This window comes from Tauraco erythrolophus, chromosome 21, assembly GCF_009769465.1.
Source record: "Tauraco erythrolophus isolate bTauEry1 chromosome 21, bTauEry1.pri, whole genome shotgun sequence".
Lineage (NCBI taxonomy): Eukaryota > Metazoa > Chordata > Aves > Musophagiformes > Musophagidae > Tauraco > Tauraco erythrolophus.
In genome coordinates, this window is record NC_141485.1 from 10,488,144 (window position 1) to 10,514,844 (window position 26,701).

The 26,701-nt window shown below is 44.7% G+C and overlaps 1 protein-coding gene across 1 annotated transcript in view; it reads left to right on the top strand.

Annotated features, from left to right (window-relative positions):
* The first annotated feature begins 4,623 nt into the window (after positions 1 to 4,623).
* Positions 4,624 to 26,701, top strand: part of GALNT17 (polypeptide N-acetylgalactosaminyltransferase 17) — a 215,058-nt gene continuing 192,980 nt past the window's right edge. Inside the window, exon 1 of the mRNA XM_086624575.1 lies at positions 4,624 to 4,861. Coding sequence (XP_086480701.1) covers positions 4,624 to 4,861 — 238 coding nt within the window. The remainder of the gene's footprint in view (positions 4,862 to 26,701) is intronic.

A 26,701-nucleotide genomic window follows, 5' to 3' on the forward strand; every position in this document is an offset into this window, starting at 1 on the left:
ACTGCCCTTCTCGAACTGTTGCCAGGGGTCGACTGCACACTCCGTGCCTCCTCCAGAAGCTGTTGGTGTTTCATTGAGCAGATTCCTGCACGGAGAAAAACAGCAGTGTGAGAAACAAAGAGCCCGTAGTCAATATGGAGGCTTGAATTCACCTGACCTGATTAGGGAGGACTTTCTCAGAGGTGGTTCTGGACAGCAAAGAAACAAAATTAAAGCTGAATAATCAACAATTCTCAAAAGCCTGAGAGAAAAAGGAAAGACTGGTAACTCCTAAGCACCGCCTGAAGCCTGAAAACAAAGAAGTAGCCCAATTGCACTAACAATACTCCAGCCAGAACTTTAAGATTTTGAGGAAACAGCTCATGGCTTTAAATTGAGCCCTTGTGGTTTGGTGGTTTTTCTGACCCCTCATTGCAGACCGTGGTTTTCATATGGGGATTCAAAGTCACAGAAAGGCTAATTTATGCAGTTCAAGCAAATGTATCTAAGATGACCTAAACATCTGCTTTCTTATGCTGGTGTTTAAACATCTACATATCCAGCCTTGTAGACATCTCCAGGTGGGTGCAGGGCACCCCAGCAACAGCCTCACTTGCTGCTGGCCCTGGAAGCAGGTGGGAGAGGACTGGGCTGGAGCTGAGGGGAGGCACCTTTGCCATGTGCCCTGGAGAACACACAACACTGGCAGTGGCCCAGTAATTAGCAAGAAATGAGTTTTTTTCTGCCTGATTTACATCTACCAGAATGTAAAGAGAGAGTCTGCCCCGGATGTGTCATGGTATCATACTACCGTTGTATACTTCCAAAGTGATGAGGATGAGAGAACTTCTGGAAACCAAGTTATTTTTGTATTTTTAATTCTTCTTGTAACTGGCAGTTAGTGTTCTCTGTATTTTAAGGAGGAGAGATTTTAACTGAAGGATTAGTATGTCATTAATCAATCCATTGAATACTCATGATTTAATGGATTTTTCCCCCCCCACAGAAGGAGAGAAGTAATTATTTTGGCTAGCACTCGAAAAGTGCGTGTGTGCTGTTGGTGGAACTCCACTGTATTGGGCAAAAATAGAATTTTTCTATTAGACATGCAAACTGATCTTCTCTCCCCAATACTGATAAATACCCTTTAGTTTTTCTGCTCTATTTAGTTACAATTTTTATGCTTTTTTTTTTGTAGGAATGTAATGAAAATGGAAAAAATGGGGAGAAAAAACCAACAACCCCAAACTAAGCACTGCAGTGGAGGTTGTGCTACTCCTTGTTGAAACCCTGATTTGGAGAGTGGGATCTTTACAAACCTTTTTACATTTCTAGCAAACTACCGTTTTGTGTTGGTTATTTAAATCTTGTTCAATCTTGAGCGATGCAAAGCTCAAATGAAATACTGGTTGTGAGGTGTGTGGGAGGCTGTTCTCAAGTCTCGTGCCACAAAGCATCGCCTTTTCTGGTGTCCTACAGCCATATCCTGTTGGCGTCCATCTTCAGTAGACTTTTTGGTCCTTACTGGTTTTTGTTATGTAGAGTATGTTACTTTCTCCCGTGTCACTTTAGGGGAGATACAAAGGTATCTATTAGGAGATGATTCTGCAACTCTTGATGCAGCAGTGTTAGACTATTTGGAGATTAGATAAAGTTGGGCAAGTCTTGTGCAGAGTGGGCAAGTGGCTGTTTCTCAGGACATGCTAAAGGACAAGTAATGATTGGTGCTAAGTCTTCGGGTTTGCGTGATCATCGGGCCAGAAGCCGTTGTAGGATGACTGAGCAAAACTGAAATAACTTCCTCCAAGTAAAAGAATTTAGGGTAAAATTGTTGCTGCTGCTAAGAGTAGCACAGTGGAAGGAGTCCTGCAGAACATACAATGTTGCAAACCAGTTCCGGAGAGGGGAATCAGTTTTTTATAAGGTGTCCCTCCACCCTGGAAAGGCCAACATGGGATCCCAGCAGGAGTTTTGCCCCACGAGGCTGACAGTAGGAAACCTTTTGTCTCTGTAAAGGAGATGTTTTGCAGCTGGGTTGGTGAGCTTCCTGGGTGATGGCTGTTTCTTGTCAGCCGGCAGAGCTTCAAAGGCTCTGCTGCTTAGTTCTACCCTTGATGTAAAAAAAAGGCAGCAACAACGACCCATACCTGGGCCTAGTTTTTGAAGTCAACCCTCCTGGATAGGGCAGTGAGGTTCTATGGCTCAGCTGTTGAACGTGTGTGTGGTGTTAATTTTTAGTGCTTGTGCTGTTTCCCACAGAGAGTATAATTTATTTTTTTTTTTCCTACAAGTTTTTGGGCCTGTTTGTTTTATCCTACATCCTGTCCTTGTTGGGACCACACGCTCCTTTCTTGGGGACAGGGGTGCAAAAATACTCTCCTTGTCCTTCAGCAAGAAGCTGCTTCTAACCCTCTCATTCACTTTTTTTTTTTTTAAAGATGATTGATTTTTTTTTTTGCATTAGGGTCATATTATGTAATAGTGAGACTTGTTTAAATCTAGCTTTTTACACCCAGTGCTTTATAATTGAAATAGATTTTGCTGTTTCTGTGTAATGCAGCAATGCTGCCTTCAGTGGGAGCACTGCGTAAGGAAGGACTTGCAGGAATGGGTTGTCTTTCCCAAGACCCTTTTAAAATAAGCAGCAGGCAGTTTTCTGTTTGCACAAATGTTTCTGCCCCAGTCTGAAGCCATGTGGCTTCCCTTTTTGGTGAACAACTCTGCAAAGTTGTGGGTTGTTTTTTGTTTGACTGTTGGTGGTTTTTTTTCCTTTTCTTTTTGATAAAAAGTGCTTGTATTGATAGAGAAAAAAAAAAATCTCAGTTGACAGCCCTGAAAACAAAACTTTTTGTTTATCATGTGCCAGAATACCCCCAAAGAACTCCCAAACCTGCTGGTGTCATGATAAGCTTCCCCTCAGCAAAAAACTTTCATGGTTTTGGGAATTTGTAAGGTAGTTTAGCTTCATGTCACCAAATCATTCACAGCATTATTCTTAGTGGAATAATAAACCTGAGCATGCATGATGGACTGACCATGTTATTTTAGGATGTGGCTATGAGTAATGTGCCTGTCTCCCTTCTTCAGGTTTGTAGAAGGGTCCTGGCTCAATGTAGAAACCGTAGAAGATTTCATGCGCAATGAGTACTAAATTTAAAACTCCAAATCCTTTCAAGCAATTTTAGGTTTGTTTCCATGGCATTGATTTTTGGTTTCTTCTTTTTAATTAGGCTTGAAGGTGAGAAGGGATATTCTTACATCTCGAAAAGTTGGCTTGTAGGATACAATGACTCAACGTTGTTTGAATTTCTCATCCATTTTCGTGTCATCTTTCTGAAAAGCAGGGTTAGCTGCAGCAAGCGGATAAAGCTCTAAATAGAGAGGTTTATGCGTCTCGGACGAGCGTATTCATTAGTCTGGCTTTGAAACTTTGGATTTGGATTCGGGTTGATGGTGTTTCTCTCTACCTCATTGTAATGTCGGAAGTACAGGAGCTCCTTGCTGGCCGCCCGGGTGGCAGCTCTGGAGCCGTTCCCTGGCACTGGCGCGGAATGTTTGCCCAGACACACAAAAGCAGGATGGTTTGTGACGAAATGCTTGTGTAGGTGAAGCCACGGCTCTACGAGAGAGGGCAACGCTTTCGCTGGGAAAGGTGGGGAGCGAAGTTTAGGAAGGACCCCCCGGATCAGCCTGGAGGGCGGTCAAACTTTCCGTGAGACCGAGCAGCGAGTGTGAATCCCTCGCGCCCATCCCTTTGCAGATATAGCGGGGCCGTGCCCAGGTGCGCCTCGGAGCTGCCGCCTGGCTGCACCGGCTGTGCCAGGCGGGCCGGGCCCGGGCACGCCGTCCCTGGCGGGGGGGAGCCGCCGCCTCCGCGGCCGCGCAGCCCCGAGCGCCTCTCGGCCCCGCTCCGCCGCGCGGTGCCCGCGCCTCCAGCCCGGGATTTCCCGGCAGCCGGGCCGCGGCGGGGCCGCTCTCCGCAGGCGCGGCCGTTGCGCGGAGCGCCGCTCGCCGCAGCCTGCTGGCCCCGCGCGCCCGCGGCGGGGGCGGGAATCGGCCGCGGCCGCTCTCCCCGTGCGCCGAGAGGGGCGGGAGCCCCGCGCCGCTCCGCGCCCGCCCCCGGCTCCGCCCGCCCCGCCGCGGTGCAGCGAGGCGGCGGCTGCGGGCGGGGCGGCGGCGGGCGGCGGGCCATGCCCCGGCCGCGCAGCGCAGCGGCGGCCCCGCGCCCCCCCGCGCGGCCGGCGGAGGCAGGCGCGGCGGCGCTGCCGCAGGGCTCTCCGGCCCCGCGGCCGCCGCGGAGCCCAGGCGCGGACGCTCTGCGCGGGGCATGAAGTTGCGGCGGCGGCAGCGCGGCGGCGGGCGGAGCGGGGCGGGCGGCCCCGGCGGCGGCGGCGTCTCCTCTGCGGGGTCGTAGCCCGGGGCGGGCTCCGCCGCGCCTCGGCGAGCGGCGCTTCTCCTTACCGGCGCCCCGCAGCCCTCCGCGCCGCGGCGAGACTCGTCCGGCGAGCCCGGGGCCGGGCTGGGGCGCGCCGCTCCCTGCGCCGTGCGGCGCCGTGGGATGTTCGCGCAGCGGCGGGCACCTGGCAGCCCGCTCCCTTAGCCCCTGCGGGCAGCGGCGGCTGGCGGCGCCCCTCGGGAAGTTTGATGGCTTCTTTGAGGAGAGTCAAAGTCCTGCTGGTGTTAAACTTGATCGCGGTGGCTGGCTTCGTCCTCTTCCTGGCCAAGTGCAGACCCATCACCACCAGGAGCGGCGACTCCTTCCATGACATCCATCCCAGGGCAGAAGTGGCCAACTTGACAGCCCACGGCATCAGCTCCATCCAGGATGCAGTGCTGAAGAGACTCTCCCTCCTAGAGGATATAGTCTACAGGCAGCTGAATGGTAGGAATAGTTCTCCTGCTCTTAATGCCTTTTGGGTACGGTCGCAAGTGATGAATCGAGGCAAAGAGTGGGCTTGACTTGCTTGAAGTTTGCGTGATAGAACCATGCTTTTTCATGTATTGTCGTGTAAACAGTCTCTCACAGACTGAATCAATTTAGTATCTGATTTCCAAGTTCCGTTTGTGTTTAAAGCTCAGTACTTTGCACGGGATGGGAGGAAATAGTAATAACATAGCGCTGCCTTTCAGGTTTATAGTACTGGTCAGGAAATTACAGTGTCACGATTTCTGCATCAAATGAAAAGTGTGTTCAGTGGGTGAATACAGGTTGAGGCAGCACGCTGTATATTGATTGAGGGAATGGCTTTTCCTGCTCCAGAGTTGTTTTTTTTGGAAGGGAGTTTTTAAACAGCTAAAGCACGTTGCATGATTTGAGTGTAAAAGGTCAGAAAGCAAAATGCACTTTCTCTAATAAGTTAAGCAAACTATTCAGTATTTCCTATGGCTCAGCATTGACAGCTGCTAATTAAAATCTCGTGTAATGCTTCTCTTTATAGCATAGTGAAGGGATTTCTATTAAAATCTCACCAGGTTCAGTAGTTCTGAGATGTAGGAAGGGAGTTTTAAAGATGCCGGGCGGGATAGAGAAACACGTTGTAAAGATGTAAGATATCTAGGTGAGGTAGCTAATTAAAACACTGACTGTGGAAGCTAATTTTTTTTAAATTGTTCCCCATAGATTCACAACCGGGAATGTAATCTCAATCAAGAGTCCCATTTATTGCTTCCAATCTCTGTAAATTTAACGACTGCAAGTTTTCATATTGCAGAATTAACAGAGTTAATGTTTTTGGCAATGCCTGTGTGATTCTCTCTCTGAGTTTTGAATATGAAGCTAACGCACGATTCTGTGCCGTGTTTAACCGAGAGCTGGTGTGCACCGTGTCTTCCAACTGAGTCAGAGCTGTTGCTGATTGTGCTTCTGCACCGAGGATGCGAGACAGGTGCAGGAGTGCAGCGTCCCTTTCCTGGTGCATAGTAGTTGTGTCAGTTAGCGTTGGTGCTTTGGGGAAGGCACTGTACAAAACGAGTACTCAGCTGAATAGCAAAGTTTTTGTTTATATTGCTACTTTATACACTTGCATGAAAAACCCGTCCTGCCTGTGAGAGTGCCTAGCACCGCAAGATGTTGAAGCAGCACTGTTGGGCGACGAACAAGGTGAAACAGAAGAATAACAAGGGATAAGGTAGAAAGCTGGATGCTATTTCCAATCAAACTGTGAAACTGGCTGCTTCTGGGTATTGCTAGGGCAGAAGTTTCCCGGAAGATTTAGGTGCTAATTTAAAAAGGGGCAACAGCTACAGTTAAACACAGACCTCATACTAAGACCTTGATATTGGACAAGTAACCATGATGCCATCTACCATTCCTGCAAATTCAGAGGGAGAGCTGAAATTCTGAGTTACTACCCTTCTTCCGTGGAGATTAACGTGGGATTCCCTGCTCCAGTGGGCTCTGTGGGCTGCTGTCGGAGCGAGCTGGTGCTTTTAACAGGAGCCACAAGCATAAGGACAGCTCTGAATGCTGTCTTGTCTGTGGGTGCTCGGGGTACATTTACGGTGTAGTAGGGGATTGTGCTTAGTGCTGAAGAGCAGTCATGCACCTGAAGACCAGGGGAGGCAGAGGGGTAATAGAGATGTTGCCCATATCACAAATGTTTTCTCAGGGCAGGCGAAAAGCTGAGCACATAAATGTCACATCTTGTCTGCTCTCTGCATGCCGGGGTGATTTATAGCAACACTGATGAGTCCGGCTAAAAAATAGCTCTGGTATAGCGGTTATGTAACTTAAGGTCAAGTATATATTTGGTACATGTGATTTTTAGAAAAGTACAACGTGCTCTGTTCTCTGTGTGTTGGGCTTCAGGAAGACGTGGGTTTGGAGCAAGATGTGGGGGGTCAGGTGAACCCCCCTCACCACCCACCGGCACCAAGAGGGAACAGTCAAGAGTGCTCAGACAGTCGATAGGACTGAGGTTGTGGAGGCAGCTGGTCCAGCTTCCCCCCCCCAGCAGTTTTCGGTGCCCAAATAGACATTCGTTCTGGGCATGTGAAGAATACCTAAAGCTGAAATTCTAGTGCCCCCTTGAAGTATGCAAATATTAGCTCATTTCTTTTTTTTTTTTTGCTTTTAGGACAGGGGAGTTGCGTGCTGGTGAGAAGTGTCTAACAAAACCCACTGTATGCTCTTAGACAAGCTCCCTGCGAAACACATTCACCGGGAGGATTCTCTTTCTGTTGTGTAAGGTCGTGTTTTAAATCTGACCTGTGGTTTAGCACGTACAAAATGTTAGAATATAGCATCCTATAGTGCAGCATGCAGAAATCTGCACCTCAGGGAGCATTGGGAAGCGTTTGGCCAAAGAGAGAAACTAAAACACAGTTTGGGTGCAATCAGCTATAGATTTTTTACTGCGTTATAGGACTTGGCTGGATTTCAGTGGGAGTTGAAGCCATCTCTAAAAAAGTGAATCTCTTAAAAAGCTCCATTCTGTAAAAATCAAATGAGCAATCTGATCATACCATTGCTGTGTTTTTGGTTTTTGAGTCATTTATTGTAAAGCATATTGCAAATAACAGCTCTCTGTGGTATGTGTCCTGGTTTTGGCTGCATGGTTTAACTGTGACAGTATGGCAACTCTGATTTTTTTTTTTTTTTTTTTTTACGTATATGTATTTATTTATTTCTTTAAATGTTGGCCATGAAAATAAGCTAAACAACACTGCCTTGGGTCTGGTAAAGGCATGATTTCACACAATCATTCCTTTTGAATGACGTTTCTCTGCACTGCCATTCTGGAAATAACACCAGGCTCCCACTTACTCCTCTTTGTGCAAGAAAAGCTGTCCCAAATGTGGCCCAGTCTGCCTCCTACAACGACTCCTTGCTTTCCAGGTGATGCATCTTGCTGCTCTTGCGGTGCTTTCTAGCCACTGTTAGCTGGAGTTGCAGTTGCACAAAGCTACGTCGTGTCAACCGTGGGACGCTTGTTTGAGATGGTGGTTGAAAGAGTGCCTTGGGGATACTGAACGGGATTGGGGAGGCATCACAGCAGATGCTGGCCTAGCTTAGTTTTCTCCTCGTTGTGATTCGTAGAGTATCCGTGAGAATACTTGGGTTTGTGTAAATTTGTCTATTTGGTCGTCTTTAAGCCTAAAACTGATTGAGTACTGTACATGTGCTTTGTTCTTTCTAAGAGTTTATTATTGCTCCTTAGTTCATTGCAGAAGTCTTGTGGGTTTTACTTTTTGCTCTTCAGTTGCTTTTTGCTGGTCTGTAATTGCATGGCTCCCATGGGCACAAAGTACGAGGATGCCCTTTGAAATGGAGGGTTTTGTATGTGCGTGCACTTATCTGAGAATTCAGAGCATTTTTAATTTCTGTAGTCACTTTTATGGATGGAGTTTTCTTATTCAGCAGATGTTCAGGGAAAGCTAATGAAGGTCGGGAAGGAATGTGTGCGTTTTACTTTGGGTATTAACTACCACTTGTCTTTTTGATCCAAACCTAATTTTTTGTGTGCTGACATTTACATAAGCAAGAATTGTGGTCCAGATTATCCCTGACTTTATGGAGATTCACACAAATGAACTTTTCAGTTAGGTTGTATGTTTACAAAGAGAGGGGTGCTGTGGTTACGTGACAAACTAGTTAGCTAGGGAGCAGCTGCAGTGAATAGAAGCTCAGAAGACAGCACTGGGCTTTTGCTGCAACCATGTGCTTCCTGGAGAGTGCTGGGCAAACCCTTCAATTTACCTAATCCTGTTCCTCTGGGGCTAATATAGAAACCCATTAATGACCATGAGGAATTTCAGAAATTGTGCATTTATAGGACCCTGAGACAGCAAAGGTGGGCCAACTTTTTAATGTCGAAGCGGCATGTAGGGTGAGTGACATGACTTGAGGAAAGCTGCAGTTTGCATCATGAAGCAGCGTGCAAATACACAAGAGAGAAAAAACTGTGAAAGAGCACTTCTGACTCATCCAAAGATCATCTTTCAAATTTTATTTTGTAAATTTACAACAGATTACATATAAGATCAGGGAGAATAAAAGCTATTTGCGCTTTGTTGTAAATGAGAGGCCGGTGTTGAAGAACTGCTGAGGATGGCCAGAGAATGGGTGAGCAGAGAGGGGGTTTCCCTTCATGCCACACAAGTGCACAGAGAGTAAACTGCTGCTTTACCAAGTGTTCAGAGTTGAAGAGGAACTTTAAATTCCTTGTTGGTTAAATAAGCCTAGGTTCATTTTAAAACAAGCTTGCATCGATGCTTTTGCACATGGAATTATTTGCACATGCTGAGATATGAACAAGCGCATGCCAGCAGCCTCCCTGCAAACAGATTGTGCTCTCGTCTGCTTATCCAATTAGGAAATTAACTTTGTGAGGGTTACGTATGGACATTGTGGCCGATACCGAAACACAGCCTTTTGCACAGTCTTGCTATCCCTCTTGTAAAGTGGCACTTAATTAACTGAAAACACTTCAGAGATATGTGGATTTACTTCCCATAAGGATAAGATAGGCATTATCTTCTCTAACACTTATCATCCTCAAAGTACATTACAAACTTAGCTAACTACTGAGTATAAAAATTATATACGTAAATAAGGCAGATTAAAAGTGGTTCTATCAGCCATTTAGTAGTATGTAATAGCGTTACACCCACAGACTGGTAATATTAAGACTGTAACAGGTAGGTAATATATTAACTGAAATGCTAGGAAATTCTCTGATTAAGATCAAAAACTAGGAGTAAAGAATTGAGAGTAGAGAAATGCTGTTTGTGGGCAGAAGGGCCCAAACGTTAATCACGTTAATGAAATAAAATAGCTCTATATGAGCACAGCCTTGCTGGGTGAAATCCCTTGATATAAGAAATGATGATGTGGAGATAAAGTGGTACAGTATGGGGATGTGACTGCTGTATTAACTGTGGGTATCGCGCAGGATCTGAGATGCTGTTTCTCTGTCTGCCCCACTACTGTGATGTTTCTGAAGTAGAAACTAACTGTATTATTTTGTATGGCCTTATATAGCTACTTGATAAAAATTGCAACTTTAATGTTTATTAATTGCCTATATAATATGGTTGTCATATTCTCCGTTAGGAATAGCACAAATTCTCCAGATTCAGGATATTCTTTTAGAAGTTCTCAGCTTAAATTTACTAAGTCCAGGAGAGTGGTGTGCTTACGCTTGAGACACCTGAGAGCTGCTGTCTGTAAATTATTCTTATCAGGTTCATGGCAATTGAGTCTAAGACTGATCAAAGAATGAATAAAAGAAATACTCCTTAGAGAAATAATAGAGTTAAAAGATGAGGCTTCAGATCGTCATTTAGGAAGCATCTGGAAGCTTAGACGTTGACGTGACTTTTAGTTTACAACCCGGATGACTAGGAACTGATAGATAATTTTTGTTTTCAATAGTTGTTTGGCATCATAATCTGAATATTCACTGTCATTGGCAATGAATGAGTAATAAGCCACTAACACACTTATCATGCAGAGACAACACAGGATTCATGAGATGCAACAGCAATGACTAGAAAATAGTGACAATGTTGGTATTTCATTCTTGCATATTAATTCAGGTCTGCCTGAGTGGAGGAACAGAACCTTGCCTTGATGGTAAAATTTACAAAGGTACCAAGATTTACACTGCCAAATTAGTTAGGCAGGCTTTAGGAATGTTCTTCTAAGGATAAGGAGGGGGGAAAAAAAAAGAAGGTGCTGTAATTCAGAGAATTACAGTATTATTTCCAAGCCACAGTCCAGATCTGTGGCGTACTATTGTGTCTCCAGTAAGAGACATTTGGAATTGGATACATTTGGCGAAACATGGGCATCTAGTGACATTTCAGCGCCCAAAGGCATCCTGCCTGGCTTCCAGCTGCCACTCCAGAAGGGCACGACTCAGCCGTCGGTGGAGTGTCACATCTGCTGGGCTCACGCTGCATCTCGGATACCCCGAGGCCTTTCGGATGGCAGCAGGCAGTGCTGAGACAACAGAGTCCCGGGCTTGCCGTCTTGGCGATCTTCTGCTTTGATCAGGGAGGACAGGCAGATGAAGTTGGCTTCAGGCATATGCTGTCAAGGCACTTGGATTTTGGGGAGCAATTCTGGTCTACTCTTGGACACCAGCTTTCCTTGTTACTTCTCTCCTGGCAGAAAGCGTGTGCATTTCTAATAAGAAAATGGTATATGCAGCCTGTGAGCAAATCTACCTGTTAATAAGGCATAGCACAAAAGAAAAGAGAAATGAGCCTTCTCAGGTAATTAAAAAGGTTTTACTCATTTTGTGATTTATGCCACTAATCTGTATCTAAAGCTGAACAATCTGGTCCAGATGTTATGGCAGGCTGGCAGGCTGCCAGCTCCTACAGATACGCCTGGATCCCGGGGTAGGTGAGGACGTTCCGCATGTTGAAATACTAAACTTAAAAGGAAGACTTTTTCTGGGTAAGATGTCCTTATCAAAGTCTGCAAAGGGCTGTTCAAACCGAATACGCATAGTATTGACCCCACCATGAGTCAACAGCAGTGATTCAACTTCGGTAATGTATCCTAGTGGTACGATATATTTTTCCTGAACAGTTTTGGGAGTACTAGCAACTGTATTTTCTAGCCCCCAATCCCCGTGGTCAAATTTCTTCAAGAAATTGTCGAATGCTTTTTACATCTTATTGCTGCAAGCGTAGCTAGTTCTGCCTATAAATCTAATAGCTATCGACCCACGTTCTGACATTCACTGACGGTTATCTAAAAATAATGCAGTAATGATGCAATGAGAGCCCTACGTAAAGCATTACGTGCAGGGAGTGCTGCGCTGAGCCTCGCTCCGCTGTCATTGAGCAATTACGCACCGTGCTTCTGATGCAGTCTTGGGGCTTTGACGCTTGTGTCAATGAGGAGATGCAAAGTTATCTGTGAAAGACAATTCCCTAAGGTCAGGAGTGAGTCGGATAAAAATCGCCGTTTGCCTTTTCGTTTTTGAAAACCTGACGATCAGCGCTCACGTGCCTCTTGCTATATGAGTACCAGTTCGTAGGATACTGCCCTCCCAGGGATTCGCTCCCTGTGATTCATTCTGATTCCTGATACCCACAGACAGTGATGCTAAAGGCTATCTGCCATAGTACAGCACTTGTTCAATCTTGGAACGGGAAATACCCACAGCTTCGCAGGATCTGTCACATGGGAGTTATATGATAACTCTTGGTAAATGGATTTTTTAGAAATAGGGATCTTCCTGGGTTGTCCGACCTAAGCTGTTGTGGAAGAGCACCACTCTTCCCGCTGTTAGGAAAGATGAAAGATCTCTTAAAAGCTGAGACTGTGTCGTACATAATAAATCACTAGTTCTTACTGCACAGCTGGCATGCCATGTTGCACCTGATTGCTTAATTTTAGCACAGTAAAACCAACTGTGTGATGTGTCAGCATTTAACACCAAGGAAGGAAGAGGAATCCTTGGTCCCTCTTCCCTTTAGTACCTTCAGCTTATGTGCAAGTGGAAATGTCTTGTGTTCCTTCCTCTGGTTTGAAGTGTGGTTGCCCAGCACTAGCACTTCTCTGGGGTCTGGTAGGGAAAGACTTTGGGTGGGAAGACAGAAGAGCTGGGCTCTGTGCTCTGCTGTCTGCCACCTTTAGGCCCTTGAGCATCCTTTATCTCCCTGAATCTGTTCCCCAGCACCCGAATGGGTACAGGATTTTCTTTTCTCCCATCTCCTCTACATAACAGTAAGACCTTTTTTGTGTTTGTAGGCAATGGAAATCCCCATTGCTTTTCCTTGGCATGTCTAAGTGCTGCTGAGATACAGAAAGTGGAAAACCATTACGAGAGAAAAATCAACAGTGGATCAACAGACACCAACAGTACCTCAGCTGAGTTATTTCAGGTGTTTCCTCAAGCTGCAGAGACCACAAGCTAGTCAAGCAAGGTCTTTTACCTAATGGTTGTCAGAATTTATTTAACCTTTGTTTTAATCTTCATTTGTAGTGTTCTGTGCTTGTGTAGTGTTTTGGGCTGTGTAACGGCCCGCCGCGGTTGTGCGTGTTCTTCAAGCATAAAGATGACACAAGAAGGTTAATTTTAAAATGAAACAATTAGAATTTCTCTCTGGGTCTTTGCCTACATTACACTTTAAATTAAATCATGAGAGCGCTTGTGTTTGCACCAAATTACTAGAAGTTCTTCCAAAACAATTGCTTGATCATACTCTCCAAAAGCACAAGAAAAGAGGAAAAAGAAAAGTGAAAAGCTATTTAATGATATTTTAAGCGAGCTTATATTCCCTTATTTGGTTTAAAATAATTTCTGTTGACCTTTGTGTGTTTTTAGTGTGTGCCACCTTTAGTGAAGTACACTGTAATGCTTTAAAAAGGTTGGAACATAAAAACTCTATTCTGCTAGATTTTATTTCAGTTTTTCATATTTGAACGGAGAAGATGATAATAGTAATAACCATCACACTTGTAATGTGAAGTACTAGTGAGAACGAGATGATCTTTAAGGTCCCTTCTGGCCCAAACCATTCTATGATTGTCTAAACCTGTAGTCAAGGCTGGGGCTGTGTTGTGCTTTGCTCTTTGCTAAATGTAGACCAAATGCCATCATGCAGAATTTCAGTTTTCTTGAAGTTGTTACTCCTGTAATCAGGAGGGACTGGCGTCACCATTAAGGGCACCAGGCATTCAGTGGGAATGGGTTGGGGCTCACTTTTTCCTGTAATGTTTTCTGTGATGCTGGACAAGTCATTTAGAGTAATAATAGAAAAAATATACAAGTTAGAGGTTCAAGTTCCCTTGCGTATTAGTAAATGAGCGTCTCAAGGATAGAAAGAAATGAAGAGGTTTATGTGTGGGAAATGGTATGAGAACAAAGAAAAAGTTGCAGATGTATTTTGGTAATTTGAAAATACTTGGAACTGTCATCAAAGAGGTAGGAACAGAAGAAGTGAGAAAGGAGAGGTGTTGGACTCACTTCTTATTCCTCACCATAACAAACAACGGGGATGTAGCGTTAATTACGTGATTACCACTCACTTAGATTATGGTCCTGCGTGGTGGCCCTGGCTGGTTCACGTCCCACGTATTTGGTGCTATAAACCAGTGAGAAACATCTTAGTGAGATGAATCGGGCGACAGAAGGAGGCAGAAGATGGGGAGAATTAGACCTAATGTTGTGTTAATTCCCTGTGGCTTTGGATTTAACACTCTTGTTGGTTTAAATCTATATTAATTATATGTCACCAAGGTTGAAGGGCAGATGTGTAAATGAAATAGAGCAGGAAGATGTGCGAGTGAAGCGGGAGGGAGGGAGGAAGGACTGCAATAACCATGAGAGCAGAAGGGAGGGGTGAGGTTCTATCCAGGAGCAACACGCTGAGCCGAGTGATGCAGCTGAAGGGTCTCTGTGGGCTTTAAGGGCTGGGGAGGGGACAAGCAGCAGCTCCTGTCTGTGTGCTCCCCCAGGGTTTCTGCCTCCAGAAGCTTCGCTTGCCCTGTGAGTTATGGGGGACAGCTTCAACATTTGGTTCAAAATTAGGAAAATATCCACCATGCACCAATTCATAAAGGGACACACAGTGGGATGCTGGTTGTGGGAAGGAGGAGGACCAGAAGTCTCAATTTGGAGGAGCAGATGCTGATGGTGGGGCAGGTGCTGTTTGGATGAGGCTGATTTGATTGACCATGTGCAATGCCCAGAGGTACTGAGATGATCTTTAAGCTCTGCAGGTGGAGGTCAGAAACAAAAGTGTGGTATCTGGAGAAATAAATGAATAATTAACCTAATGGGCCAGGGATGGGTGAGCTGCTTTCTCTGAGGTGAAGAGAGACGGTTCAAACATGGTGCTTGTGGTATGAAGAGACACTATGACAGCTGATCATGCAGATGATTTATGGGCATGCAGACAGCTTTCATTTAGAAATCTTCACTTGTCAGGAGTGTCTGAAGGTAGTTACCGGCTTCTACAGTGTCTTACATGGAAAGTGTTACTGGGGTCAGGTTATATTGACTTCAGTTGTCTTTGAATCAAGCACTGAATCAATAAGTGACTTTCTGGATGAGTTTAATAGCTGTTCTGCACAGACATAAAGGGGTTAGACAATAAAACGGGATTTTACACTTTTATCAGTCTTTTCTCAGAAAGTTGCTCAACTTCCGAATACTAATTAATTCTATGTTCCTGCCACAAATTTTCCTCCTTACTGATGCTGCCTGTTTGATCCTGTAGAACAGCATCAGACATTGCAGATTAGAGCTGGCTGCCAGGCTACGGTGAGGCAAGAGGCAATGAATGGAAAGGAATAGAACTTCAACATCACATCCCAGCTTGAGGCATCCAGCATAATTTATGCTCTTTGTGCAGCTGTTTGGAAAAGCCTGGAATTCCCCGAATGTCCGGCTCTGACTGTAATTACCGGAACTGCATATCCAGAAATACCCAGCTTCAATTACAATTACTGGAGTTTGATATCCAAAGAAAGTAATTCATTTCAAAGCTCCAGGCCCAGCTGTAGACACCTCCGGTAGCATCTTATTCTGTGGCTGCCCGGCCTTTTCCATTGTGAGAAACTGCTTTAATTTGTTGATAATTTTTCCAATTGGGCTGAGATGGTCAGATACTGTTAAGATGATGTTTATCTTTAATCCCAGCAAACTGGTCCAGATGGTTTTGGAAACGATGTATGAAAAGAACATGTACCATTGTTCCCATGAAGAGACTGAACTGGCAGCTCCAAAATAATGGGGCTGAGAAACCACAGGAGCAGAGGAGAGATGGGGAGACTGACGTGGGTGGGCAACATGGGAATTGGTGGGGAGAGGGAACATGGGACAAGGTGTCCAGGCAGGGAGCAGCAGCCCCAGGGAGCAGCCGTCCTGGGAGCACCTCTGGTTTCCTACAGGAGCGTTTGAATGCAGCGCAGTTGCTTGGTGGTTTTGTTACGAGTAGTGGAAAAATGGCCGTCTGCAAAAAAAGTGTTGTTTTCAACTCAATGTTTTTTATAAATGAAGTATAATTAAAAAGATGGGTTACTTCCAGAAACCTTAGTGCCAAGTGTGGTTCTTGGGTATTTTTGCTGGTTCGATGATGAAAGTGTTAGCCTTGTAGCCCACTCAGAAGATGTGTGGGTATAAAGCCAGGGCAGGTATTATTAGCTGTGTAAAGCAAAACGATACAGTCACTGTGGAAAAATTATGGGGTTTGTGCTGAAGCAGATATTTAACCTTTGTTTTTACAACTCCAGAAATGAAGCAGTATGTTTCTTAATGTAGGCATAGTGCTCAAAATGTGTGCCGACAGGATTCTCGCATCTGAATGTATGAAATGCTGGGCTATTAAAATCTGTTTTAATGATCTCTTTTCCCATAACTCCTAATATTTGCCGTTTACTAATTATGATGTGCCTAAGTAGTTCTCATTTGTAGTAGGTATTTTAAATGCTGCAGCTGTTCGAGTTTCAAGCTAACTGCTGGTGACTTTTTTTTTTGTATGTCTGAGAATTGAGTGGTATCGGTGATTCGTTGCAGGTTGACATTAAGTGCTCGCCTCATACTGTTCTTCATTAGAAGGTTTTTGATATACAGGTCCCCAGTGGAGGCAGAAATAGTTGGACTTGGCAGAGGAGCAGCAGTGCTGGAGAACATATATTTTGAGTGAGCATTGGTTTGTGGTGTAAACTCAGGCTGAGTCAGTGAGGGCATTACCCAGAGGTGGTTGATGTGAAACACTTTTTGATTTGGGAGGTTGTGCTCTCTCCTTTTTTTAAAAAAAAAAAATTATTAGGATTTTCCAACAAATTTATAATAGGGGAAATGTGGCCCTTTGAAAAGTAGCAGCCCGGGCAGCAGCTTTGCAAGCTTCCCAAGCGGCTTGTGGGGAAGAAAAAGGCAGGCTGTTTTTTTTTATGGTCCATTTTGCTGCTCCAAGGGCCACTGTAATGGGACCATGTGAACTGGTTAAAGCCCCACAGATGTTATTGAGGCTATTGACCTTATAGTCTGCTGGACCTCCCTGCAAAACAGAGAGCTGAGAATGCAAGAAAAATGGTAATAAAAAAGAACTTGTATAATTTAGGAAGCAGGGCTGTACTTGAAGGAAAAAGGGGAGATATGCAACTCAGAACAATGTAGGTGACACTGCAAGCAAGGAAAGCCTGTTAACTCAGTTGTCTGTCCTCCTTGCATTTCACTTTACCTGAATTTTACCTGTTGTTTTTTTCTTTTTTCTTAATCCCGTTTCTCAATCACCTTCACCAGAGGCAATTCCAGCTGTGACTTGACAGCTGCTGCTGTCTGCTTCAGCGTGTGCTGCCAAAAATCCCAGTTGATTCTAGGGCTTAAGGCACAATGCTGTCTATTTTCTGTATTCCTTCCTGCTATAAAATGATATGTATTAATATTAATAATGCTCTTTCTAAATTCAGAAGCCTCCAAGTCTATTGCAATTATATTTTGTTTTGTTTTGTTTTTTTTTTAAACGTCAGTTTTTGGCAGGTATGTTCTGGCAGTAAACACAGCATGTTGGGAGCATGTCCCAAAATGTGGGCAGTGCTTTAGGGCTGGGTGCAGTGGACAAGTACTCAAGTCTGGAACCATGTCCTTAACTCTTAAGGAAGCTTGAATATAAATGAAAGCTTTGAATATAATCTTTTCACCTCACATCCTGTGAAATAATTCCTTCTGACTCAGAAGAAGAGACTGTGGTGCCAGGGGTAGGATGTGCTGCAGGTCCTTCTTGTGCTGCACATTGCCAACCAGCAACAGCTCCTCCTGCACAGACCTAATGTGGTTGTATGTTTACTGAGCTCATTTCTTGCTGCTTAGCCGTAGGCTCCCTTTGTGCTGTCTAGAAGGCAAAATGCTGCTGCTGTTACAGGCAGCATCAGACCTACAGCCTCTCTCTCTTTCCTGCAGAAGTTAAAAAAAAAAAAAAATTGATATTTTTTACCCATTCCTTCTTTTGCATTTCTCACATCTCCATGCTGAGCCTTGGCTTAAAAACTTAAGAGTTGAAACTCAAGAAGTTGGAAAAAAAAGCTGATCTAGGAGTCTTCTGACTGGATCAATGGAGCAAAAGAACAGACTGGTTGCACGATTGTGAGTTGGGAGAACTTCGCTGAACTTGCTGCGTCAGGGTCTTGTACCACGCGATTATCTTCGGAGGTGCATAAGGCAAATGTTTTTCCAGTCTTAGGAAATTCCTTTATACTTGAATTTTAAAATGCTGATTTTTTATTTTTAATTTTTTTTATTTCAAAAAATCCTAAACTGCTGACAGGAGCATTCAAGTAATAATTAAATTCTTGTGGTTCACTTTGACTCATTTTTTCGCATGTTATAAGAGAAAACCTTTTCAGTATTTGCCTTCTGTGAGCACTGGAATTTCTTTTCATGCCTCTAGTTGCATTTTCTGCAGTTTGCATACCCCATCCTGCCAGGAGTCCAGAGCTTCCTAGAAGGAGCTGAGCAGGAGCCCAGGGCGCCCCGAGCCCCGGAGGAAGGCTCAGCTCCCCTCGTCGCGGTCTCTTGTGTGTTCAGTGATCGAGGCCGAAATTAGAATAAGCTGCTTGGTTCAACTGACAGGAACGTTTTCCGTGTGGGGACAGCTCAAAGCTCAAACCACTGGTAGTGTTGGATTGTCAGTTCTTCTGATGAGTGGATCCTGCCGGCATCCCTTCGTATGGGTGGGCTGGGAAAACCCAAGGAACTTGCTTTCCTCATTACGGTTGCACACTGCGGTGTTTCCAGGGACTTCAGCGGGGTTGGGATCAGCCTTGTCTTACGTGCTTTATTAACTGGCAGTAGGAATTGGAAGGCTGGATGTTAGGGTAAAGAAATAAAAAGGTAGGGCCTAATTTTCAGGGTGAAATTGGTATAAGCTGGGCATCTCTCACATCAGTCCCTAGAACTTTTACAGTCTAATTCAAGAGATTTTTTTTCTCCCTTCCTAGGTCATGAAGACCCTTTGTATTTCATTTGCATTGTGTTATCTGCAGGGGCCTTGGACTTGTAGCTCTGTACTGAATTCAGAACTAACTGTATGGCAGATACCTTGCAAGCTCTCGTTAATTTTTCATGTTTCAGGTTTTTTTACGAGTAAATACAGTTTTATATTTATACCCATGCCAGGAATAAATCAAATTAGTCTAAAATTAGCCTTTGCTCTTACAGTGCTTTGCACATTTCTAATATTAAGGAGATAGGGAAGGAGATGAGCAAACCTGCTTTGAAGACGAGCTGATTTCCATAGCAGGCAGAGTGACCTACTTAAAGGGAGGGGGAGAGCGAGTGGAGTAGAAAATGTGCTGTTTATTTATTTATATAATTTTAAAGTACCTGCGTCAGTGCTCCCCTGGCTGAGCTCTCTCCTGACACTCACCTGACCAGAGAGTTGTAGAACCTGGAGCTGAAGAAATGTTCGTTTGTCCTTCGAGAGTCTCCTTTGTATTACAAAGATGCGTGTTGGCGTTGTAGCCGGGGTGGAGCTGTGCGGCTCGGCGCGGAGGCATTTGGTAGATGACAAGATTCAGACAGGGCTTTGGGGGAATGTTAATCACAGTTTAACATTTGTAGGAAATCTACTTCATTGCTTCAGTTAAGCGAGAAGGAGCGCTGTGCCGTGCTTTGAGGCTCTTGAGCATCATGTTCAAGAGCACGGGATGGATGTTCGGGAACATCCTTGTGGAGAATTGCCAAACGGCGCAGCGGATTGGGGATCCCCCAGTAGATGGGTTGGAATAGCAGATGGGTCGTGAGGTGCATTTGCTTCTATTTTTATGCTCCTAGTTTGGTAGCCAGGAGACGCATGGAGTCGTATGTATGTACGTGCCATCAGATAGACACTGGCTGGGTGGCTATACAGTTTGTTGCCTTTTTTCTTTAAAATGGGCTCCCTTAGTAATCATATATGTCTGATTGAGATCTGATACCATCTTGGTAGGAGATCTAACTGCAAAACAACATCAGTGTCTGGAAGGCCCATGCTGTCCGCCGGGCTGGAGTAAGGGACACAGGGACGCACAGTTACAGCTTGTCGCCCTGTCTCTAATATGGTCACTTCCTTTGGTGCGAAGTCAGTGTAATGTGCACCCACATCAGAATGGCCATGGGTCATACCAGACCTTGAAATGCATCAGTTTATACAGTAAAAGGTGATTTGTCAGTCCCACTGGTTTTATAACTCGTTTGGAGAACCAACGCTCACGTGGTTACTGAAGGCTGGCTGTGCCCCACGGGTGCTGGTTTGTGGTTTGCAAACTGTGTGTGTATCTTAACTTGATTTGCATCATCTGCAAAATAACTTATGTATCCAGGGCCTGAGTTGGGTGTAGCTCATGCATTGCAAGAAGCTGTGATGATGGACATCAGTAACAGAACCACACGCGCAGTGACCGGCAAGGGTTTGTCACCTTTGGCCGTCCCGTGGTTGTGTGGGAGCGTCACTTCCAAACTTAAACAAGCCAAGGAACTACCTCTGCCAGCACTGCCAATAGCAGGGCTCTGGGAAAAGACCACGGGAGGGCTTCCTTTTACCTGGTAACTTCTTAGGTGCTCCTGACTTCTGGGGAGGTGCAATGAGTAACTGTATCTTGCTTTTTCTATCATTTAGCATTGCAGAGTTCTCTCATGTCCTCTGAGTTCATCTGCCTTCTTTCCAGGGTGAAGAGTCCTAGTTTATTTAATTTCTCCTCTATAAAAATAATTTAAAAAAATCTTTGATAGCCTATTGCTTTGTATTGCTAGATTTATTACACTTGTTTGTTTTTGACTGGAGATGACTAGAGCTGCACCCAGTGTTCTGGGTATAAAAGTGATGCCCAAAATAAGGAGGGAATACTTTGGCCAGATATGGGCAAAATAGCACCAATATTTGCAGGAAAGTCAAAGGTATTCCTTTATGTGTAATTCCTACAGTTAATGTTTAAAAGTGGTCCAGGCCTCAGGTGGATAGTTTCTAATACCCTGAATTGAATGACTCTAATGCTCAGGAGTCCTCCTCTTTGCAGTCTCTTTCCTGCAGTGTCTTGGTGCTGCAGAAGGCAAGACTGGAAGATTCCTTCACTCTCCCAAGTCTTTGGGCTGCTTAACAGGGTCTGTAGAGTCTCAGTGTATCAGAAAATAGAAGTAAGCTACTTAAAGCTGAACCCAAAAAATGACGTGGACTGTTTGAGCCACTTGTGGAACTTTAGACCGTCAATTTTGTTGATATCAGAATTTATAGAGTTCTTAGGAGCTGATGATACCCTCCACCCCCAAAGATGTGTCTTACCTGTGGTAGGTGGGGTTGCAGAAGGATTTCTCCCCTTTTCTCTGAATGTGCCCGTTTGCGGAGCTCTTGCTGAGCAGAATTTGACAAGTTTGCACTTGTTCCAGTCTCCGCTCTGCAGCTGTTCCTCCTGCACAGTGATCCTTGCAGCTTGATCTTTTCCAGTCTCGTACGATGGACTCTCTTGTTAATGTTAGAAACCAGTAAGGCTTTGATATTTTTATTTTTGTTGGTAGCAGTTGTATTTAACGCATACGTCGATACGATGCACTTCAGTGCCCAAATAAAAGCAGTTACCGAAACGGGATGTTTTGTACTCCCCAGAAAGCCCGTTGAGAAGGGAGAGGTAGGAAATTACTCTGGCTTGTGTCAGGATTAACTCTGGGAAAGGCTGGCCTGAAAACAGGACTTGGGGATTGGTACAAACTGGAAGATACTCAAAAAGGGAATCCAGAATCAAAGCTGTTTTATTGTTTGTTGTTATATATCTGTCTTCCAATAACTGGTAAATGAAATCTTGGATTTTAGTATTGTAGCCTCTCGCCTTTAGCTGAAGGCAGTTTGTTACGGATAATGGCTTCAGATGGCTGCCAAGACATTTTCAAGGTCTTTGGGGTCCTAAAGCAGCAGTGACCTTCTCTTGCAGTGCCTGGAACATTAATCTGAAATCAGAGGTAGCAGGGGTGTTATGGGACACTGGGTTGGTTTCATTTCAGAGCTGAAAGCTGAGGCTTTGGTGAGATGTCTCTTAGGGATGTGATTTAATCCCTGTACACAACTAGATGAAGAATAAGTCTACCCACATCGTAACACTGGCTTTGGGTCAGCAGGCTCTCTGCTTCTCACCATCTTTTAATTCAGTTATGCTGCTCTATGGTGAAGTTCTAAAATACAAGGATTAAGTTTTATGCTTTGAAACAAAAAGCACTTCTGTTATCGGTTGCTCCATGAGGATGGCAGTGGACAAACTGGGCTGAAGCTTGATGATAAATACCCCAGAGTTTCTGTCCTCAGTGTTTGGTGGCTGGCAGAGTTCAACTCCAGGGAGAGAGAGCACAAAACCAGTTGAGTAATGATGATGACAGTGTCCTTTTTCAGACGTGCTTGTCCATGGCATGGGATAAAGACATTCCTGTGGGTATGGCAATACAAATAAAAACAGCGGAGCTCTTGGATCCAGTTGTGAATGATGGAACAGATGGGCCCTTGTGTGCAAACAGAGCGTGTTCTGCATTCGCTGGCACAGCAGCCAGTAGGTCTGTTGTGGGAGTGGAGCTTCGATAACGCCAGACCCTGAAAAGCCCTAGAAAATCATATTTTCTTGAGAAAATTAATTAACTAGTTGTTTTTTCTAATACATGTAGACTGACAACTTGTGCTGTTACATATGGAGGTTCTGCATCACTGAGCCTTATGATTTCTTCCCTCTTGCTCCTGTGAAGCTCTTCCAAGGGATTCCCTGGTGCTGAAGGGCAGTGGAACGCTGCTGCCTCCAGCTTCTGCCTGCGGGAACACCTCTTGCTTTCCTCGTGTCCGTGCTGAAGAGACGTAGCAGCTTTCTGGAGCCATCGAATGCATAAATAAGCACAAAGATACATAGAGATCTTATCTTGGTGTGGAAAAAGGGATGGATGCAGCCACTTCAAAAGGGTTAGTGAGGGGCTGCTGGGATGCCTCTGAGCGAGGCTGCATCGTGTGAACTGAAGCTGTGCTGGCTGGGACCGCTGGACAGGGTATATCATCCGTACCTCTGGAAAAGAGAGGAGGATAGTTGTAAGAGCTGCTAACTGCAATAAACTGGGGTTGAGAAAACATCCTACAGGCAAGAGGAAGGTGCAGGTTTGGATTTTGAAAATGAATTCTTACTTCGTGTTTCTGTCCTTAAAACCATCTGAACTGCACTTGGTGCAGCTCGATATGGGACCTTGCTTACGTGGCTTTCCAAAGAGGTGCTGGGACTGGTGTTTCCCAATCTTGGAGCCAATAGAGAGTGGATTGATATCAATTCACTGCCTCCTGTTCAGGCGTGCAAGTAGAGATGCAAATACTCTGAGTAGCTCGTCGCAGTTGAGCCTTCCTGAAGGGTAAAAAAGTGAATGCTGCAACATGTAGATCTCGGCGTGGGAAGGAAATGGAATATCTGAGATGCAGCAGTGTCCAAAAAATCCTCTCTGGGTTTGGAGGTGAAGAAGAGTGTTTTGGGGTTTTTTTTGTTTGATTTTTTTTTGGTTTTGATAGTTTTTTTGTGGGTGGTTGGTTTGGTTTTTTTTTTACAGCCCCTGTAGACTTGCTTGCAGCACAGCACTGCACATAGAGGGAATACAATGCTGGTGGTGCGGTGTAGGCAGCATTTGACTCTCAATTGAACATCCTGGAACCAATGCAATTTCCCTGCTTAAAAAAAGCCCAACAATTCATAACGATAAATGATGGAGCCAGTTCTGTACTGAAGGAAATGTAGAAAACTGTCGGAAAAAAATCTATGCTTAAGGTCTGTAAAATCATGCTTTTTATATTTTCAAATATCTTTAGTACATGTTGTCCAAGCGTGGCTTGATAATTGCTTTCACTTGTGGATTTTTTTTTTTTGTCTGAATGTGGCATACCTGAGAGATTTCGATCTGTACTAAGCCTGTGATAAGCAGGTTCCTTTTGGCAAGAGGTCTTTGCATTCCTCCATCTGCTTTCTCTTTATGGCTTAATTTCTTCAGCTTTGCCACAGTTTGATTTTATTTTACGGCTTGCAGCACGAGGTCCCCACATCATTTACATCCGTTAAGCAAACATCCATTTCTGGGATTGATGTTTTAATTTAATAAAACACTTTCTAATGGGGGTCAGCTGCAGCCGTGAATTTGCAATGAGTGTTTGTTGGAAGCCCTGTCGAATGGCAGCGTTTAGCACCGAGCACACGAGGGTGCTTGGTCCAAGCCTGTGCAGATGGGTGATTTGTCAGAGGGGCTTTGCGTGGCTCCCGCCGCTCGCCGTGCTGCTTGTGTTGGATCAGCTGCTCGCGCTGCCTGAGCCCTCGTGTTTGCCCTTTCGTGTAATCTTAGGAACTGTACAGGACTGATATCTCTGAAAAGAAAGGGATATCGGAGACTCAGTTGTTGGATCCAGCTGGACACAGTCCCAAATGGAAAGAGCAAATACGTATGCAAAGGAGTTGCGTATTAAAAGGTACCAGGAGCTGTTTCTAGGAGCTCAACTAAGGGATGCTCATTTGTAGCACACACGGGACATATTGCCTTAAAACATTTCAGAATATTTAGATTTAGATTACAGCAGATGGAACACCCAGACATGGGTGGTGTTTTCCTACATAGCCACCAGGAAGCCCCCAGACCATTTGTTGTTGACTGCAAGCTTGGCTTATGAAAGCAGATCCAGGGCAGAAAGTCAGAGGTGCCCAAGAGTACCATGTACTGGCTTGGGATAATTGACCCGTTGCTTAGCATCAAACATTTTCTAATCATTTGTGAGTATTAGAAAAGTCCCAAGATACAGATTGCTGGTCCAAGACTATGTTTTGGTAGAGCGTACATAAGCCAGGACACAGTTTTTTTTGTTGAGGTCTGTGTCTGGTGAAGTTAATTGGGGACTTGTTTGTTTGCTACAGGAGCGGCAGAGTGAGTCCAGGCTCCTGGCTCTGTTCTTGGCCCCCAGGATACCAGACAGTGATCTTGTATGAATTATATAAGATACATATGTTAATTTGTGTATTTTTTCAGTATGTCCTTTGCCATCTTTGATAATATCTAGTAAAACAGTGTTTTGGAAAAGAAAACAGAGGCATGAAAAATCTCATAGTAATAGTTTTTCAATAAATTCCCCCTTGAGCTCTTAATTCCATTTTTCACTTTAACATGCTCTGTCCTACTGCCAGTCGCTTCTCTTTGAGTAACATGTTAAAGCGTACTTCCTTTGCCAGACTTTTCCAAATAGATTTGGGACGGAATGTTAAGCATCTGTTTAAATTTTGTGTTGTTTCTCTCCTTACCCCTCAAAGAAAATTCTGACTTGTTTTCAGAAGTTGGAACCAAATTTCTAATGCAAGTCAGTGAACTTCTTTCCGTGCCCTCATGAAATACTTTACTTAGCCATCTGGAATACACAGAATACTGCATTCAGCTCTGGAGTCCCCAGCACAAGAAGGACATGCAGCTGCTGGAGCGAGTCCAGAGGAGGCCAAGAAGATGATCAAAGGGCTGGAGCACCTCTGCTATGGAGACAGGCTGAGAGAGTTGGGGCTGTTCAGCCTGGAGAAGAGAAGGCTCCGGGGTGATCTTATTGCAGCCTTCCAGTACCTAAAGGGTCTACAGGAAAGCTGGAGAGGGACTTTTTACAAGGGTGTGTAGTGATAGGACAAGGGGCAATGGATTTAAACTGAAAGAGGGAAGATTTAGATTAGATTTAAGGAAGAAATTTGTCACTCAGAGGGTAGTGAGGCACTGGAACAGGTTGCCCAGAGAAGCTGTGGCTGCCCCATCCCTGGTAGTGTTCAAGGCCAGGTTGGATGAGGCTTTGGGCAACCTGGTGTAGTGGAGGATTTCCCTGCCCATGGCAGAGGGGTTGGAATTAGATGATCTTTGAGGTCCCTTCCAACCCAAACCATTCTATGGTTCTGTCTCCCTGCCAGCTCTGACCAGGATATATCTAGTGAGACTTGCAGCCAGAGTAACCAGTTCATTCTTATGGTAGTGCTGCCTTCTAGGTTATAAAATTCCCCGTAAGCTCTGATTTTACTCCATGACAGCTGTCAGGGACCCATTGGATAACAGAAGTTTTGTTGGCCTGTGTTAAATTTCAATGGGTGGCTTTAATTGATGAGGTTTTATGCCTTCCTAAGCCCTGTTGGCTCACGGCAGTTACTTGTTATGGGTGATGCATCATGCTGTGCTTGCCTTTTTTTTTCTGCTTTTCCTCGTGAGGTCTGTCACCGTCTTATTTGGACCACACGTGTGACCCAGTGCAGCAGCTCTGATGATCAACACCTGTGCAAACTTGACTAACAGTGTTACACTTTAAATCTTTTTTCCTTCACTCTCAATATCTTCTTCCTTTTCCTTCCTAGTTCTCTTGCTCTTATATTCTTTTTAATACTTCTCCCCTTTCTCCTAGTGATTATTGGAGTTAAGCTTTAGCACCAGTCTACAATAGGGCTTAAATCTTAGCAAGTTGACAAGGGTACCCGTCCTGCAGTATTAGGGAGCTGTAACTGTCTGTAGGAGTGTTGGGGAGGAGGGAGAGGAGCAATGCGATGGCAGAGGTCAGGTAGAAGACGTCTAGATCCAGACAGGAGGCCACTTAAGCCAAAGCTGAACTTGCCAAGAAGTATCATAATTCTTTTGATTGGTTTAACAGGCGTTGGTACCCCAAGTTATGTAAAAGGGTCTGGATGCTTAACATTACTGTCCATTGACCACCCACGGGCACCTGTTCTTCCCTAAAAACGTTGTCAATAGCTTCCAGTGAGAATTATGCTCCACTTACGGCTGGA